Genomic DNA, 18,880 nt, shown 5'->3' with positions numbered 1-18,880 from the left:
GTATCTCTCTTTCTAAGAGAAATCAAACAAAGCCTCTGTGGGTAAGTAATGGAATCAGAGCACAATGTACATAGACTTGGCTGTGGAAAAGCCTACTCTGAGCCAGCCCTGGTGATTACTGTGAGTTTGCTAGCCCCCAGGGGCTAATTATTTCCCCCCCTTTATTTTAAAAGCTGACTGGATCTGCAGTGCAGTAGGAACTGATCACTAACCCCTCAAGCTAGAGCTAAAGAAGCTGCATGCAGCTGCTCAGTGTGTGGAATTTTGTTTTTGGTGCTTTAATTCAGTCAATGTCTTAAGCAATTAAGAGAATATTTCCTTGTATGGCATTTTCTTCAGACAAACCTGTGCAAGAACACAGATATCTTGAAGTGCTCTCCTCACTGCAGGACGAGATACACTCAGCTGCACTGGAATTCTGCCCTGAACAATTCACACTGCCCATTACCCCCATCCTGATCCCCCATGCCAAAGAATAAAGCTATTTATAACCTGTTAGCACCAGGAATCAAGGTTTCCTCAGTATTTGTATGGGGGCTCTAGACCTACCGGAATTAAAGTGTTAGGATAATTGTAGGGAGGGGGTTAGCTCAGTGGTTTGAGCATTGGCCTGCTAAACCCAGGGTTATGAGTTCAATCGTTGAGGGGGCCACTTAGGGATCTGGGGCAAAAATCAGTACTTGGTCCTGCTAGTGAAGGCAGGGGGCTGGATTCAATGACCCTTCGAGGTCCCTTCCAGTTCTAGGACATAGGTATATCTCCAATTATTATTTTATTTATTTATTATGAAAACATTAAACGTGATGGAATCCTGGTTATTGTGTCTCTGGTGTAAGAATTTATCAAAATCACATTAAGCTCACCCACTCTATAGCAGTTCCCAACGTTTACAGTATTAAAGCAGACACTCTTTGGCGCCAAGCTATTACAGGTAAAGTTATCCCGTTGTACCACTACTTACCTAGGTGCACTCTGCCAATGATTTTCTGTGTGCCCACACCCTTAGCAATGCCTGCCCAGCGCCGGTCCACCAGTCTCATGATGTTACACCTTTCAGCACAAGCTTGGCTCATAATGGTCATCTGGGCACCTACCACCAGAGACAAGAGGAGTTAGCAATATTTAAAAACAACCAAGGGGTAGTTTAAAATTTTTGATCTCTTCCAGTACAGAGATTTTAATCTAAGACTCAGTAGCAGGCAAGGAATTATATTATGGCATAAAGGCATTTGGCATATTATATTATGGCATTTGATTATACCATGGCTCTGTGTGTATATACAAAGGCCACCCACTGCCACCTGAAGGTTGTTATGGCTATGGAGTTAGAATAAAGCTGAACACTTACACTTTGAGATCTACAGATGAAAAGTGTTTTGTGTTATAATGGAAAGGAAATCTCAGTTTTATAGTTCAGGAAACTGGGGCACGTAGGCAGAGTGACTCGTCCAAGGTTACACAGCTGGCCAGCGGCAAAGGCAAGCTTAGAACCCAGGAATTCTGACTCCTGGTCATGTTTTAACCAAAACACACATCGCAAATATTTTTAATTTGGTTGAATAATGACAGAAAGCACATTCAGATTTTAATCAGATCCTTTTAAATCTCATAATTCTTTAATGTGGGAAGGGAATGCTACAAATTGACCTATTGTGGGGTTTACTATTTCCTTTAAAGAGCCAGGAAAAGGGGGAGCAAGGAGAGCAGAAGAGCATAAAGAGATTTAAAATGGGGAGATTGGGGGGAGAATCACCTGAGTCAACAAAGGCTTTCACAGGATGTCCATTGACTTTGCAGTTAATATAGAGCATCACCACCTGGCCAAAGCTCTCTGGGGCCTCTTCCATAGCTATTGTCATGTTCTCTTCAATATTTTGTTGCCTGAATTAAATGAAAACCAGAAACTGGAAACATGCCTTCGGTGAGCAGAAATGGCATATTTATAAAGCCTCCACTTTACAAGGATGACAAACAGATTTGTCATCTTCCCTCTCCCCACTACCACCAGTTATGAAGAGCTTGTGAAGGGCATACTTCAGCAGCTAAACACCAGCCTACTTAGCAGATGATCTTGCCTTAATCCAGAGGCATCAGGTTGCTTGCAGGCAGGAAGGAAAGAATGTTCCTTGTAGCACTTTAAAGAGACCCAATGCAGCAGTCTAGAGTAAAGTGGCCAGATGCACTTTAGCACCTGGAGACCTGCAACTGATTCTCTGTTCACAACAAAAACCTGTCATTACAGAGTTAACAAAAAGAACTCAGGGGCAAAAGGCTGCACATTTATTAGTCATTCTGCTACAACACTAGGATCCCAAAAAGTTACGTTTCAAAATGCTTGTATAACATTTCAGTAGATTCATCCCTTTTGCATGTACTAGGGTTGGGACAGGTTATATGAAACTCTTGTGAGTGCAGTGACAGCACCGCAAATTCTCTCTACAAATTCAAGGCTACAAAAAGGAACGCAAGATAGATATAAGCCAAATGAAATACAGCTCCGTGCCTGCAGTAACCTTGAGCATGTTGGGTATCTGCAGCTACCCTGCCAGAAATAGCTCATGTAGCAATATAAAAGGGTCTCTAGTTTAAAGAGACAGGTTCCCTTTTTTTCAGTAGGAGGGAAGATACCTGCCCTTTTCCTACCTTATAGCAATCCTCCCTCCACCACAGGAAGGCGGAATGCAACTCCCTTTGGAGGCAGTCAGTGATATTTCACACACCTTCTAGAAGGGGACACTGGAGAGGAATATGCAGTGCTCTAAGACGTGGCTGCTTGGGAACTGAAGGTAGATGTAGCGGGGCGATCACCCTGCTCTGGCCCTGAAGGGGTTAAAACAGCCCTGGGAAAGTGCTGCCCCGTGGAGCCAAGAGGGTAGGCTGATTGGGAAGGCAGCCAGAGCTGGGACCACGCCCAACTGGGAGACAGCTGGCCCCACAAAAGGGCTGTGAGCCAGTGAGCTGGGGCAGTCTCTCTCTAGCTGCAGAGAGAGAAGGACCTGAGGTAGAGTGGTGCTGGGGAAAGGCAAAAGGAGCTGGGGAGCTCCAGCCTGGTAACTCCCCAGGCTGCAGGCCTTGTGCAAGGCCTATGGAGGTACTGGGACTGCAGAGGTGCAGCCTGGGGTTAGGCTGGTCCAACCCCCTTGCCAGTGATGAGTGGCCATTACAGGCTGCTGTCTGCCCCAGTGAGTGGGGGCTAGATGATGACTGGCAGTAGCCACTGAGGCAAGGTGCAGTTTAGAGGGTTGGGAGTTCCCCTGGGAGGGGAGACCCAGACTGTGGGTTACTGCTGGGGCAGAACTCCAGGGTAATGGGCACCAGGGTCTGAGAGGGACACGGGGCCAGTGGCAGGCAAGACACTGGCCTGCAGAGAATGCTCCATACACTGGAAAAGAGCTAATTCCCAGATGACCAACAGGCGGCACCACACCGGTCAGTCTCACATTGCTACAGTGGACAACTGCAAAGCAGCATATTGCACAGCCACTAGGCTGCCCTGCCTTTATTTACTCATGATCTAGCTCAACGTACCACATACTGGGCCCTCATAGTATGCAAGATTAAGTCAGTCAGAAGCAGGAAGTGTGGGTGACTGGCAGATATTTAGTATCGGTTTGATTACAGCAAACCCTGGTCCGCCCCCCCCCCCGCCCCCAATTTTCTTTAAAATTTGCATAAAGGTTAGAAACATGGCTCTGTAAAATGTGGCATGCACACAGCATTTGCTCCCAACCCATCTTTTCATGGGGACGAAATCTAATAGAGAGGGGCTTGAGTCAGGTGATCAGAGACTAATATTGAGAACTAGCAGCTCCCAGGTTCTAATCCCCACTGTCACTAAATAACTGTCTAGCTGTGGGCAAATCACTTGCTCTTTCTGCCTCAGTTTCCCCTTATCTATAAAAGTGGGGATAACACCACAACTTAAATAGCTCATGGGGATGTTCTGTTTAGTCAGTGTTTGAAGAGCACTGTGAAATACTGAAAAATACTTAACATACATAGTGCAAAATGCTTTATTATATTGTAATGTGTCATTACAATATAACAAATGATTTTCCTTATTACTAATGCATGTTTTAGCACTGCCAAGTCTGCAAAACCAGTATGAGCCTATTGTATGAAGCAGAATGTCTTCATACATCAGGGGGAGGGATAGCTCAGTGGTTTGAGCATTGGCCTGCTAAACCCAGGGTTGTGAGTTCAATCCTTGAGGGAGCCACTTAGGGATCTGGGGCAAAAATTTGTCCTGCTAGTGAAGGCAGGGGGCTGGACTCGATGACCTTTCAAGGTCCCTTCCAGTTCTAGGAGATATACCAATCTCCCATTATAAAAAATAAATAAAAAAACTGCTTACTGTGGTCTGATTAAAAAATGTATTGTGGCTGATAGAAGAATCAGACCTCATCTCCCACAGGCAGTACCTAGCTGAGCCTGTAGCACTGGCAACGAGAGACGCCTTGTTCGGACTTACAGACTCTGTAGTTACATACAAAAGATACAAAGGGGAAGTAATCCAGGGGCAGCATGGTGCCATTTTTACAGAGCCACTTTTCTGACAATGACTGTGCTCGAAATCTGCAACTAAGCAGAGACTTGGGCTATATCTGCACCACCAAACTTACAGCCGCCCAGTGGGGAAGCAGCTTATACTGACAGGAGGAGTTTCTGTTGGTGTAGAAACACCACCTCCCCAATGTTAGCTATGCTGACAAGAGGCACTCTTCTGTCAGAAGCATCTACACCGGGAGCTAAGCCAGCGTAAGTTGTAAGTGTGGACCACGTCTCAATGGGTATGTCTACACAGCAGTTAGACACCCAGGGCTGGCCTGGTCTGCTGACCCATGCCTGTGGGGCTCAGGCTGCGGGCTGTTTCACTGCGGTGTAGCTGTCCAAAATCGGGCTGGAGCTTGAGCTCTAGGACCCTGTGAAGTGAGCCCAGAAGTCTACACAGCAGTGAAACAGCCCTGCAGCCCGAGTCAGCTGGCACAAGCCAGCCACCATTTTTCCTTCGTTGTGTAGACATACCCAGGAGACATGGGTTAGGGGCTACATTTGCAAGCCCTGGTCCTCAGGCTTGAGGGGATCCAATATACCCCAGGCAGCTACTTGCAGGCTCTCCAGAGAACTTTGGTTAAGCAGTTTCTATGCAGTGTTCTCTACTGGCTAGTTCATGGAGACGCACTGCAGAATTGGGAAAGGTCCCTGAAAAAGAACAAAGACTCTGACCGGATTTTGAGAAATTGCAGTCCCCGTGTCGAGAGCGATGACCAAGACCACCTCTACTCCAATGGCTATGGGGGTGAGACCACACCACCAAAAGAAGTGACAGAGTCAACAAATGGGAGACAATGCTGCATCTACCTGCCCCTCTTGAGTCCAACTAGACCCCAAAAATGCATTTTCAATTGGAACAGGGTCCCACAAATGGGTCCAGAGCTCTCCCTTGGACTTAGGTTTGCTACCTTATGTCCTCTTCTATCTTTGCCTGAGCCTCAAGATCAAAAGGGTCAGCTGAAAACAGACGGATTCTCTCCTGCTCCCGGCGGGCTCGGTCCTGTTGCTGCTCCACCAGCACTCTGGTAAATTTCTCTGCAGTAACAAAAACAGATACAAACACCATAGTTAGGTGCACAGACACCCTTTACTGGAAATTACTCGTACAAATGAAATGCTATTAAACTTGTAGCAAAACTGTGTCTTTTAAAGATGTTGGCCACCACTGAAAGGTAAAGTGACTAGTGCAATCAGCAGTGGGCTCTATTTCAGGGCTACTTGAAAAACCAGCCAGTACAGACAAAACTCACAGGCTTGATCACGTACTTGCTTGAGATTCCCACTTTGTCTCCCGTCTTAGTGGGCTGAACTACTTCGCATTGGGCCTGATGCCCAACAGCCTATGTAGAATCATAGAATCATCGAATCTCAGGGTTGGAAGGGACCTCAGGAGGTATCTAGTCCAACCCCCTGCTCAAAGCAGGACCAAACCCAACTAAATCATCCCAGCCAGGGCTTTGCCAAGCCTGACCTTAAAAACCTCTAAGGAAGGAGATTCCACCACCTACCTAGGTAACCCATTCCAGTACTTCACCACCCTACTAGTGAAAAGGTTTTTCCTAATGTCCAACCTAAACCTCCCCCTCTGCAACTTGAGACCATTACTCCTTGTTCTGTCATCTTCTACCACTGAGAACAGTCTAGATCCATCCTCTTTGGAACCCCCTTTCAGGTAGTTGAAAGCAGCTATCAAATCCCCCCTCATTCTTCTCTTCTGCAGGCTAAACAATCTCAGTTCCCTCAGCCTCTCTTCATAAGTCATGTGCTCCAGTCCCCTAATCATTTTTGTTGCCCTCCGCTGGACTCTCTCCAATTTATCCACATCCTTCTTGTAGTGTGGGGCCCAAAACTGGACACAGTACTCCAAATGAGGCCTCACCAGTGCTGAATAGAGGGGAATGATCACATCCCTCGATCTGCTGGAAATGCCCCTACTTATACAACCCAAAATGCCATTAGCCTTCTTGGCAACAAGGGCACACTGTTGACTCATATTCAGCTTTTCGTCCACCGTAACCCCTAGGTCCTTTTCTGCAGAACTGCTGCCCAGCCATTCAGTCCCTAGTCTGTAGCAGTGCATGGGATTCTTCCATCCTAAGTGCAGGACTCTGCTCTTGTCCTTGTTGAACCTCATCATATTTCTTTTGGCCCAATCCTCTAATTTGTCTAGGTCCCTCTGTATCCTATCCCTACCCTCCAGCGTATCAACCACTCCTCCCAGTTTAGTGTCATCTGCAAACTTGCTAAGGGTGCAGTCCACACCATCCTCCAGATCGTTAATGAAGATATTGAACAAAACCGGCCCCAGCACCGACCCTTGGGGCACTCCACTTGATAGCGGCTGCCAACTAGACATGGAACCATTGATCACTACCCGTTGAACCCAACCATCTAGCCAGTTTTCTATCCACCTTACTGTCCATTCATCCAGCCCAGACTTGTTTAACTTGCTGGCAAGAATACTGTGGGAGACTGTATCAAAAGCTTTGCTAAAGTCCAGAAATAGCACATCCACTGCTTTCCCCTCATCCACAGAGCCGGTTATCTCATCATAGAAGGCAATTAGGTTAGTCAGGCATGACTTGCCCTTGGTGAATCCATGCTGACTGTTCCTGATCACTTTCCCCTCCTTTAAGTGGTTCAGAATTGATTCCTTGAGGACCTGTTACATGATTTTTCCAGGGACTCTGTTATGTAGACATAACAGAGTTCTCAGGTTCTGAATGAACTGAAGTTACCCTACATTTATCTTTCCATTGTCTGCAAATAAATGTAATGTGCAGAGACACCGCGATATTTAAATCAAAGAGCTGCTATTAAAGAATATGTTCATTGCTTTACTGCAGCAAGATCTACCCAATATCATGCAAGAACATCTCCAAAAGCAGCAAATAAGTTACATCCAGAACAGGAGTCAGAAATTCAGCATTTGTATTCTTCTAGTCTAGTCTAAATTATTCATTCGTACGTAGAACAATCTTTAGTCAAACATTTTTTTTCAATTAGGAGAAACTGAAGTCACAATAACCATGATACTTAACATTTCTCCCACAGATCTCAAAACGCTTTACGAAAGTGGATGTCATTACCCATACTCATTTTAACATGAGGAAACAGAGGCACCAAGATCAGTTGGTTTACACAACGTCACTGAGAGTCAGTAGCATAGCCAGGAATGTAATCCAGGTCTTCTGAATCCCAGTGTGGTGCGCTGTACATTGGACCGTGTTGCCGACAAAACCAGATGTTCCGCCAAAAAGACAGCAGCAGAACTCACTGGACATAGATTAATTTTGCATCTGAGCAAAGTCAAAGTTCTATGACATCGCAGGCTTCAAACAGTAGTCTTATTTTTAAACCAAGTAACATAGGCCAAGATTTACAAATCTGAGTTCTTACAGTTAGATTCCTAAATCTACACTTAATGGGAGTTAAGAAGGGGTCACTTCTGAAAAAAAATTAGACGCACAACTTTTAGATACCAATGGTCGAAAATTTCAGCCATGTTTTTTCAAGGTTTGTACACAACAAAATGCATTCCTAACACCACTTGCATTAAAAAATCAGAACAGTTGTGTCAACAGTAGCTAGTGCTTTCACTTCAGGAAATGCAGTGGTTCCAAAACACCTGGCCTTGAAAACTTATCTACTCTGCAAGGAGTAGGATGTTTTGATTTCCATGGCTCCATGCTCTGTATAGATGGTGCCTTCTAATGTATTGTAATGCACCTAACACAATTACATATGCATTGAAGCTTGATGTATTTTGGACACTACAGTGAGAGCAGACCTGGATATCTGCCCAAATGCTGATGGCAAATTCTGACAGTATAACCTGATAATCCACCCTCTGAATGCACAGAGCTGTACCAAATCTGAATTACGAGAGTTTACTGTACAGATTAGACAAGAAAAGCGGCAGATGAACTAGTCCTGGGATCCTGTAGTTAGTGCTCTGCACCACTACCACCGCGAGTGTGCTTGTGCCACCAAGGGCAGCAAGCGCTAGAAGCAGTGCTCTCATCCTAGGATGGGGAGGAAGAACATCTCATGTGGTTCTGCAACAAGCTCTCCGATATAGGACACACACTGCTAGGCTCAAAAGAGGGCCAATGAAAGACACGTTTTATGGAAAGTAAAGGATTGTATGCTTTAGTAACATGGCCTACAGCACTGTACATTACTGTGTTCCCTCGCTCTTTGCAACTGTTCATATACATCAAATCAATATAGAGAATTAAAAAAAAAGCCATGCAGCTCTCTCCTCCAGCCTTCCTGTACTGGAAGGCATCACCAGCCTGCAGTCTTTGAAAAGAAGAAAAATTGGGGGCAGGCTCTTCTAGAGTGCTTTTTCCTTCCATCATGTCTCCCAAACCTCCACATTAGTAACCAAGGTCCTGATAAGCTGTTTCCCACAAATGGATCTCCAGTAAGAGTTTATAACCACCCATTTTAATGCCTCCAAATGATCTGTTTTCACACTAAATGAGCTCTATGTTATTGCAAAAATAAATAAAATAAAGCTCAAATAAGACAAGGTGTGAGCAGCAAAGAACAGGTGTTCACCAGCAGAGCACGGAGGGCATCATACCACTAAGCCTGCCAAGTGCACCACCAGCTTAGATAGCACTCAGAAGGATTTTAACAACTGGTTTCTAAAAAAGCCAAATTTAATTTTTTTAAAAAGACATTTAAGGAAACTCTTCAAAAGGAATAGTGAAATAAACACTGTTTACTGGTTCCCAGGGCGACCACAAGGCTGCCAGATTAGGTGCCTGCCAGTGAGATTCGAAGCCTTTCTTATTTAGGTTTTTTTATGTCCATGTCTGTAGTGACATATATTAATATCTTCCAGGCTTTTCCAAGGGAGGTAGGATGGGATTTAAAATGAGCTATTTCCTGTCTGGGTCATAGAGAGCTAGGGGTGGTAACACAATTACCAATTGGTACAGTTGGCAGGAGTCTCAGTACAGAGGCCAGGGATGGAACTGGTCCTAAAAACTGATCTCACCCCCCAGATGTGATCCCTCCAAGAAAGGGGACAAGGCATAGCAGCAGTCAGGTGGAGGAAGTTTGCAAAGCTGTTGCTAGCTAGTGCTATTCCTCTTCTGGGGATAGGGGAATTCCACCTCCAATGCTGTCGGCATTAAACTCACTAAGAAGCCATTGTGTGACTGAACACGCATAACTACTTCGTACTAGAATTCAGCACAGATGGACGTTACCACGTAACAGCCTCAGCCAAAGCAAGGAAGAACCAATTGCCTCCAAATCCCAATTTACCAAGGTCTCCACTGAGCAGTGCCTCAGCCAGGGGTGGATTGCGTTCTTTCAGCAGGGACAGCTCGTGGGGATTGGCAAGCAACATGTCCCGTAACAGTGCTGGATTGTCCAAGCCCTGAGGGGATGAAGGTGTATCCGGAGGTGATGGGCGAAGATGCTGCACTGGTTGCTGCTGCTGCTGGGCTGACGTCCCAGGCACTGTAATGCTGCTGAAGTCTATCCTGGGCAGACCTTAAGGAAAAAGGAGTTAACAGTTTGACCATTTCACATTCTCAGCTGCTGTGGACAATGCAGTCAAAAGCTGTGGAATGGTTGAACAAAGTACACTAACATTTCATGTACACAGCAATTCATGTCTGAGCTCCACTGTGTCACCAACATGTTCAGGTTAGTGGGTTAGGAATACTATTACATATTTATGTAACTGATCTATTCACATATCTGGCCCATTTTCTGGGGAAACTCACTTAACCCCCTCCGACTCAATTTTTCAACTCTGAGATATGCATACCACCAATCTACCTCACGAGGGGGTTATGAGGCTTAACTCCGTCTACAAAGCACTTCTGAATTCCTCAGATGAAAGAAGATACTGTAGTAAGAAAAATATTACTGAAGCCCTGCACTGCCGCCACCAATCTTCCAGCTGAGGCAGAGCTGGGACCTTTACAGCCATTCCCCTGCTATAACCTGCAGTCAACATTCCCTTTTGTAAGGGATACAATTATAATCGGAACTCTTAGGACTAAGAATTAAAAGGGGGAAGGGTGGTAGAAGTAGGACTCCAATTCTATACTATGGGGCTTGAGGAACCTTTTGAATATATATTGCATCACGTGATTGGGTTTGCTAAGCTTCAGCTTCTCTGTGCATTAGTAACAATATGTACTCAGAGCACACATTGCCACAGCCCTCTAATGTGTAAGAGCAGCACAAACTGCATATTATTGCACCATTATACTGAATGGGAGGGTAACAGGAAGCCTTATGAAAATCCACATGACTTCACAGAAGCTGCTTTTTCTGAACTAAATTATTTTGGTCACTTCTCTCTCACCCCCGAACAGCAAACTAAATCATGCCTACCCATGGACTAAAACATCACTGCAAGTGGTAAACCCTTTAAGTAACCAAAGCAAAGAAAAAGCCCACCCCCAAACAAGAACAGTTTTGCCTGATGAGGGTGGCTATTGTGAAGTTTCTCAAGCACTTTTATGAAATGTGTTACACACACATATAAAATAGTATTTTGGTGTATTTATTTACTAATGAACCAACGTTCTGCCCCAAGTATATTTTTCATCACCAAGTTATTAACTCTCTGAAAAAGGGGGCGTTTTAAATTTAATAGATTCGTAGACCCGTGAGAAGACGGCATTAGTTAAGTTTCACACACATCAATGAATAAAACCTCCAGAGCATCAAGAGGCTAAACAGCCACAATTTAAAGATAATCTGGGTACAATGGACATCTGGGTACAGCAAGGGGGACTGCAAGACAACAGCAGGTAGCCCAGCGAGTTAGTCTGAAGAGTTTCTCACCTGGAAACTGGACTGGAGGCCGTGGCTCTGTGTTCTCCTTTTGCCGTAAAATCACCACATCCCCATCTTTCAAGCCATATGAGGCCAATGATCTGTGGTTGTCAGTTAGAGGCCTCTCTGCATAGACAATCTGTATATAGGGAGAGAGACAGGGTGATAGGAAACAAGCTTATGCATGGCACAAAGTGAACTGACAGCAAGACCCTAAATGGTGATTTTACTTAGGAACATTAAATCTGATTCACTATAAATTTCAAGATGAATCCAAAAGAATTACTGGTAAGCGTGCAATTCTCATCAGACTGCTGCAAATCAAGTGCCCTGTGTACTAGGCAGACAGATCCCAAAAAATAAGTATGCAGTCCTCCACAGAGAATTATTCTTACAGGAACCCAACATGGTTTCACAGTACATAGCATTTCTGAGAAGGGCTGGTTAAGGAATAAGAAGAATGGAAGATTTTAGAGCAGCTTTGGATAAGGCCCTGATTTCTACATATTCCCATATAAACCTGGAATCACCTTCAGTGAAAACTCTACTATCTGCCTACTTCCTAAATTGTGACCTCCCATCATAAAAATGACAGCAGCAATAAAGCTTTTAACTTTATAAATTTCAAGGCACAAGTGTTGAATACTGGACAGGATAGGAGGACATGAGGTCTTCAGTGGAATTGTGAACATGTAGCCATGACTTTCCATAACATCCAGTTTTACAAAAACTTACATTATCATTAACTTATGTCAATGCGCAATAAATTCTAAAGTCAGAAGAGACCAACAGATCATCCAGCCTGACCCCCTGTATGTCACAGGCCAACACCATCTGCACACTAAATCCAGCAACTGAAGTTAGACCAAAGTATTACAGCCCACTGGAGACTAGACTACTAGGTGCCGCAGGCAGAGACTAAGAGGGACCCGAGGCCCCTGCAACGGCAGGGAAATTATTAAATAAGATGTACCCAGATAATCCTAGCAAGTGACCCTCTCTCTCACGACGCAGAGGAAGGCCAAAAAACTCCCCTAAAGTCACTGTCAATCTGACCTGGGGGAAAATTCCTCCCCAACCCCAAACATGGTAATCAGTTAGACCCTGAGCCATCTCTGACTGTTGGAGATATCTGCTAACAGCAATCGTGGACAGGCCATATGCCACAGCATGCAACCACATCATATCATCCCCTCCATAAACTTGTCAAACTCAGTCTTGAAACAAATTAGGTTGCACTAACTACTCCCTTTGAAGAGTCTTCTAGAACTTCATTCCTCTGATGGTTAAAAACCTTCATCTAATTTCAACTTGGTGAAGGCAAGTTGATATCCATTTGTTCTTGCACCAGCCCTTAACTTAAACACCCGGGTGGGAGAGGAGTTATTTATATCACTGATGTATTTATAGAGAGCAATCCTATCTCTCCAGAGCCTTCATTTAGGCTAAACAACCCAAGCTCCAAGTCTCCTCTTATAAGGTAAGTTCTCCATTTCTCTGATCATCCTAGCAGCCCTTCTCTGCACATGTTTCAGTTTGAATTCCTCTCTCAAACACGGGAGACCAGAATTGCATGCAGTAGTCCAGATGAGGTCCTCCAGTCAATATCAGAGACATTTTTAAAAAAATGAGGCGTCCTTATGGCACCTTAGAGACTAACAAATTTATATGGGCATAAGCTTTTGTGGGCTAGAACCCACTTCATCAGATGCATAGAGTGAAATATATATATACTGCTTACTGTATTTATTACAGCACATGAAAAGATGGCAGTTGCCTTACGAAGTAGAGAGTCAGTTCTAACGAGGCCAATTCAATCAAGGTGGAAGTGGCCTATTCTCAACAGTTGACAAGAAGGGGTGAATATCAATAGAGGGAAAATTACTTTTTGTAGTGCTAACAAGGCCAATTATGGGAGAAATTAAAGTCTCCCATAATCACACAATTCCCAGTAGGAGTTCTCTCATTGGGCTATCCATATCCAAATCAGAGCCTGGGGGTCTGTAACAGACCCCAAGCACTATCCCAGGGGAGTCTGTTTCCATTCTTCTCCAAAATGATTTTGACCCAAACATTCCAAACTCCATCACTTCTAAGTTCTTTACAGGCTACCTCATCATTAACATACAGTGCGACTACACCACGTTTATCCTTATTTCTGTCTTTCCTGACCAGCACATACCCTTCGAAACCTGTACTCCAGTCATGGCTACTATTCCACCATGCTTCCATTAACCCGATTATACCTGATTTCACCTCCTGCACCAGTAGTTCTGGTTCTTCCTGTTTGCAACCCAGGCTCCATTTATATTTCGTAAGCTATTTTGATCCAGGGCATGGGTAAATTTTGTTGAGTTTTAAATCAGCAGAGAAGAAACATTACAACCAATTCTTATTGGCATTATGAAGCTTTGTTTGTAATGAGATGATTGTCAAAGCAGCATCTCACATAACTAAATATACCACGCCCAGTGGTTCACCACATGAGTTAGTCATGCCACTGACAGGGAAACAAACAAGCTAGGAATAAACCTGACCTGCAGCTGTAAATCTTAAATGACAGTTTCTTCATATGGATATTCTGGGAGACACAACTTAATCAGTTTAAGAGAGATTTAGCTTGTCTTCTTGCTTGGATTGGATTTTTAAACTTTCCACCTTAACAGCTCAAAGCATGAATTAAGCACACAGCAGTTACACCATATCCCTCAGCAGAGCAACTTAACACACTCTTAACCATCCTCCTTTACAGGCAAAATGAGCTAATTTGACTTCGTTGCTTCTGTGTGGTATAAAACATTACAAAAGCAAACGCTGATGAGACAGCCCAGTACTAAGTCACTAGCTTCTCTGAAGCTGGGCAGTGCCCAAGATTCCCCCAACATTATGAAGTGCTCTGATTTTGCAAAGAATGCCAGACCAGGAAGGCAGCTAGCTTTCTGCTGCTTGAATGACAATACAGCAGGAATGCCTTTCCTTTAAAAGCAAGAACAAAAGCAGTGCAGATTAAAAATTGTATTTGAAAATGTTTAAAAATAGATGATACAGAGTGTTGAAAATTCAGTTATTAGTCATTGGGGGTACCATACAGAGTATAGGGGGATGTTATTACAAACTCTACCAAACAAAACTATAATGTTTGTAAGCTATTGATTCATGCTGCTGAGGTATCATGCTAGAAGAGCACCACCTCTGGTCGGTTCTAGCACCTGTACTACAATCTGTTTAATGATTCTCTCCATCCATCAGCAGATCGATGGCGCTGAAAGGCACTATATGCTCCCCCACTCTACTGTATTGATGAGATTCTGTGCTGGGCCTTTGTGTACCATCACTGCCCACTCTCCATTCAGCTATGAATACTTTAGCCTGCTACAGATCTTCCACAGGTCTAGGAGTTTGGAGCTGCCCAGGCTTCATAGCAGGTTAAGACCACACCCAACTGATAGGCACCGCCTGGTACAGTCAAGGTCTTGGTCTAACACTGGTACATAATACCACCTAGCTCTTATATAGCACTTTTCATCAGTAGATCTCAAAGTGCCTCACAAAGGGAGGTCAGTGACACTTCCTACTAGAGATCCCCAGGCAGCACATAAGTAAATAAAAATCTGGAACGAGAACTCTTACTCTAATTTTCAATAGGATGTCAACCAGTTTTTGCTCCCAAGTAATTACAATCAAGAAAATGGATTAGCCATAAAAGTAGCATGCTTTATAAATACTGAGAAGAATAGTGTCAGCAATGTAAAAAACTAGAGGTTGATGTAGTTATCTCTGCAGCACTGTACTGTGAGAATCAGAGTTCTAAGCTCCTGGGGCCACCCACAGCAGGTAACTCGTGACTGGTACTCAGAGAACTGTTGATGGGCTCCAGATCTCCTTAGCTGAAGTGTTATGACAATGTGCAATCCAAGAGCAGGTCAGTAAATGGAGGTGGGATAGAGGCTGAAGAAGGAAAGTATATAAAATATTCATGATCCCAGAAGACTCCAAAATAAGTTCCAGCAGCATATTTTGTTCAGATTCCCCTCCCTTTCCAAATCTCTTTATAGGATGGATGGTGCACTCTGTTAGCCATACCAAATTAAAAAAAAAAAATCACAAACTTGTTAGCAATCAAAAGATGAATAGGAGGCAAAAATCTCACTATTCCCTTCACCTCTCTTGCCTTCTATTCCCCTCCACATGCCCTACTTGCTGCCTGCTCCACTTGCCTCCCTGTTCCCTGCGTCTCCTTTCGTCACAAGTGTTTTTGTGCCACCCCTTTGGCTGTGAACATCTTCTCTGACTTTGTGCCACACAGCTTCAACTATCTCCATTAAATCTTTCCTCACAGTGCATCCTTTTTAGCAGGGTGGATCTGATTTAAATTGATTTAAATCACTAGTCAGGAAGACTCAATTTAATCATGGATTTCTACATAAAAGTGCATTCTTGTTGGCTGTTATAACCTTAATACATATTCTTCACAACTCAGAGACAGAGGAGACCCAAACTGGGCCTCATCTACGGCCTGCTGCCATTCTAGGTTTTCCCTTCTAGTGAGAGAATGGTATGGTAGATCAATGAAAGCTACACTCAGAAAGACCTCAAGACTTCTCGAATATGCGGCTCAAACAGTTTCACTTTTGTTTCTACTGCCTGTCCCTCCCTTCTCACATTTATCTCCACACTTCTCCTATTCCACCCCCAACAATCTTCTATTCATTGAACTTTTTGAAATTTTGCACTTTTAAAGAGAGGTAAGGGATTGACTCTGTGTACACAAATTTGCAGAGGGACAATAGGGTTGAGGTCTGTTATTTCTTACCTCTATATATTACTTATTTAAAAACATTTTTGCTGTTACCAAGCATGTTATCTCTGGAGACACAAATCCAGTTTGAGAACTGCAAAACTAAACATCTCTGATGGTATCTTCTAGAGTCCCATTGGCTAAATAGAAAGATTAACCTAAATAATCTATACAGAAGCCCCTGGGATCCCATAAAATTGGGTCCCTAATCCATGAACTATTGGAACTCATTTCCAAACTTTTCTTAAACATTACATGAATATATTGTCTTATACTATAGAATTAGAATTTATAATCCCTATTCCACGATGAGATATCTTTGAGCTATAATGTATCTTAATTAAAACTATCTTTAATAGGTTTTATCCTCAAAAAGCATTTTATCAAAAAAATCCAATTTAAATAAAAAACATTCATTTTTATCCAGCCTGCTTTTTAGTCAAGACTTTCAGCCTTCACTTTTCCCTCAACAATAGTAAAATAAAATAATGAATGCACATCATGAGAACATCAGTTTCTCATCACCACTCTTGGCCTTCCCCACTTCCTTGGTTTACTCCCCACTGTCTAACGTCCAATATGAATTGCACCTTCCTTGGGGCAGGAGCCTGACAATTTTGCTTTTAAAGCAACATGCCCCAGATCATTGTAAAAAGAGAGCTATGATAAAAATAATGCAAGAACGAGCCCCTGAGTTAAAAAACAATTTGTCAGTTTAAGCAAGCACAGTCCTTCCTTATTGGAAGCTGATCCTTGTCCTTAAGACAAGCTGGTCTTCCAATAAGTAAAATACAAATGGTATTTATATAGTTTCTTCCTATGAAAGATTTCAAAATGCTCTATAGAAATAGGGGCTGACTAGAAAGTTTGTTATACAGATATCGGCCCAGCAAATACATGGGCAGAAAGGGAAAATGATGGACAGGAAGGAAGGAAAATGGAAGGAAGCAGGAATTAGCAAGGGACAAGTAAATGGAAGCAAGGACAGAAGCAGAAGCACTTATGATGGTGTTTGGAGTCAATTGCAGGTTATTTGACACAGATAACCATAGAAGCTAGTATATAAGCTAGTATATAAAACTTTAAAATTATTTGCTGAGAGGCAGCAGCTCAGAGGGAGAAAATCCCACAGACGGAGCAGCACAAGCAAGCAAACGAGTACACGACCACCCATCATCTTAAAATAGAGTCAGTGTTGTCACGTTATTATGCAAGTAGCTGGAGGGACATATCTGAAAAACAAGAGGTGTTTACACTTCAGGCAGTACTTCAGAAATTCAAGCCTCCAGTTGCCGTCATTTGTACATTCTCACATGCAGGGAAGTTATGCTGGTCATTGGCAATAGGAAGAACACGGGATATTCATGTTTTTGTAGTCACAGCTTTCAGGGTTAACTGCTACTTAGTGGTCATGGGGTCCTCTTCCCCTGCAGGCAAACTGGAAGAACATGGACCAGGAAGGGCCTGGGACTCTGATTTTACTGTACCAGGACAAGTCTCATTTAAGAACATGTATCTGGATTTGATATTCATTCTCTGTATAAACATGGGTTGACAGCAGCATAAAAAGAATTGGAATCTTTGCGATCCATCGTCCCTCACTCCCCGCTGAGAAAAATTAAGAGTTTTCCCTAAGGAACTCCACGGGCCTTTGATTTTCTAATCTCATTTTAGACTACGGTGGTTAGATCAGTGATTTGATTCTGCAGTTACTTGGCTTTCGACTAGGATGGTGTGCAGCACGTCACTGGAAGCAGATAAGATATGAAGCTTTCCAGCACTAAGTAACTGGCATCAAACTCAGAAGTGATCAAAAGTCAGCATTAAACCTGTATTGCAGGCATGGGAGCTACTGCACACAATATTTTCATGTTGTTTTTTAGATGTCCTTTATTATTATTATTCACATTTCTGTAGCGCTCAGATGCCCAAACCAGGATCCCATTGCCCTACACAGGCCGCATATAAAGACACAGTTCAGGTCCTGAAAAGCTTATGACTTGATCTCCTGGGATTTTTGCATGTCTTAAAGTGTTGAACCAATTTCACTAAAACCTTGAGAGCAGCCAAGTTAAATACTGGGATGTACAGGAAGCTAATAGAGAACAATAGCTCAGAAACAATAAGGTAACATGAAGGCTCAGACCTAGTAGCTTTTGGTGAGAAGTCTTAATTCCACCAGAAGTGGGGAGACGTCTCCCTTCCCCAAAATTAAAAGACTATCTGGGGAGGCAAATTAAGTTTACAGATGTGGCTTGATAGAGGCAACCACATCATTTAAATCTACCCATTCGCATGCACACACAGGTCTGACTATTTGGGAAACAAAAGGACAGAAATATTTGATTTCTTTTAAAACTGTATTTCCAGGCCTTTTCCCAGTGAACACCCTAAAACTTTACCCTAAATAATAATCGCAGCAAGCCAGCCCTAGTTGCCAATATATCTGGTGGCTGTTTGATGGCCTCCGGGAAATGAACTGAAGGCCCTAGTCTAGAACTCAATGGACTCATGTCCACACCACAAAACCATCTACCGTAATCAAGCTCCTTACCCACTCTATAAAGTGGCATCTGAACTATACCTCTCAACCCAATCACAAGGGAATGGGTGTGGAGGCGTCTCACCCAGGGCTGAGATGAGTCAGAGAACTTGGCCAATGTGGGGGAAAAGCTCATTATACTCCTGCTGCCCATACTGAACCTGTTGCAA

The 18,880-nt window shown here is 43.5% G+C and overlaps 1 protein-coding gene across 4 annotated transcripts in view; it reads right to left on the bottom strand.

The window, feature by feature from the left end:
• Positions 1–18,880, bottom strand: part of LOC120387903 (protein DDI1 homolog 2) — a 34,946-nt gene that overhangs the window by 13,746 nt on the left and 2,320 nt on the right. For all 4 annotated transcript variants that reach the window (XM_039509285.1, XM_039509286.1, XM_039509287.1 and 1 more), the window contains exons 2-6: positions 11,380–11,509; positions 9,838–10,068; positions 5,463–5,589; positions 1,754–1,881; positions 962–1,090 (exon numbers count right to left, since the gene is read on the bottom strand). In XM_039509285.1, the coding sequence (XP_039365219.1) occupies positions 962–1,090; positions 1,754–1,881; positions 5,463–5,589; positions 9,838–10,068; positions 11,380–11,509 (745 nt within the window). The remainder of the gene's footprint in view (positions 1–961; positions 1,091–1,753; positions 1,882–5,462; positions 5,590–9,837; positions 10,069–11,379; positions 11,510–18,880) is intronic.

The sequence above is a fragment of the Mauremys reevesii genome, linkage group 21 (assembly GCF_016161935.1).
Source record: "Mauremys reevesii isolate NIE-2019 linkage group 21, ASM1616193v1, whole genome shotgun sequence".
Lineage (NCBI taxonomy): Eukaryota > Metazoa > Chordata > Testudines > Geoemydidae > Mauremys > Mauremys reevesii.
This window is presented reverse-complemented; position numbering and strand designations above follow the sequence as displayed.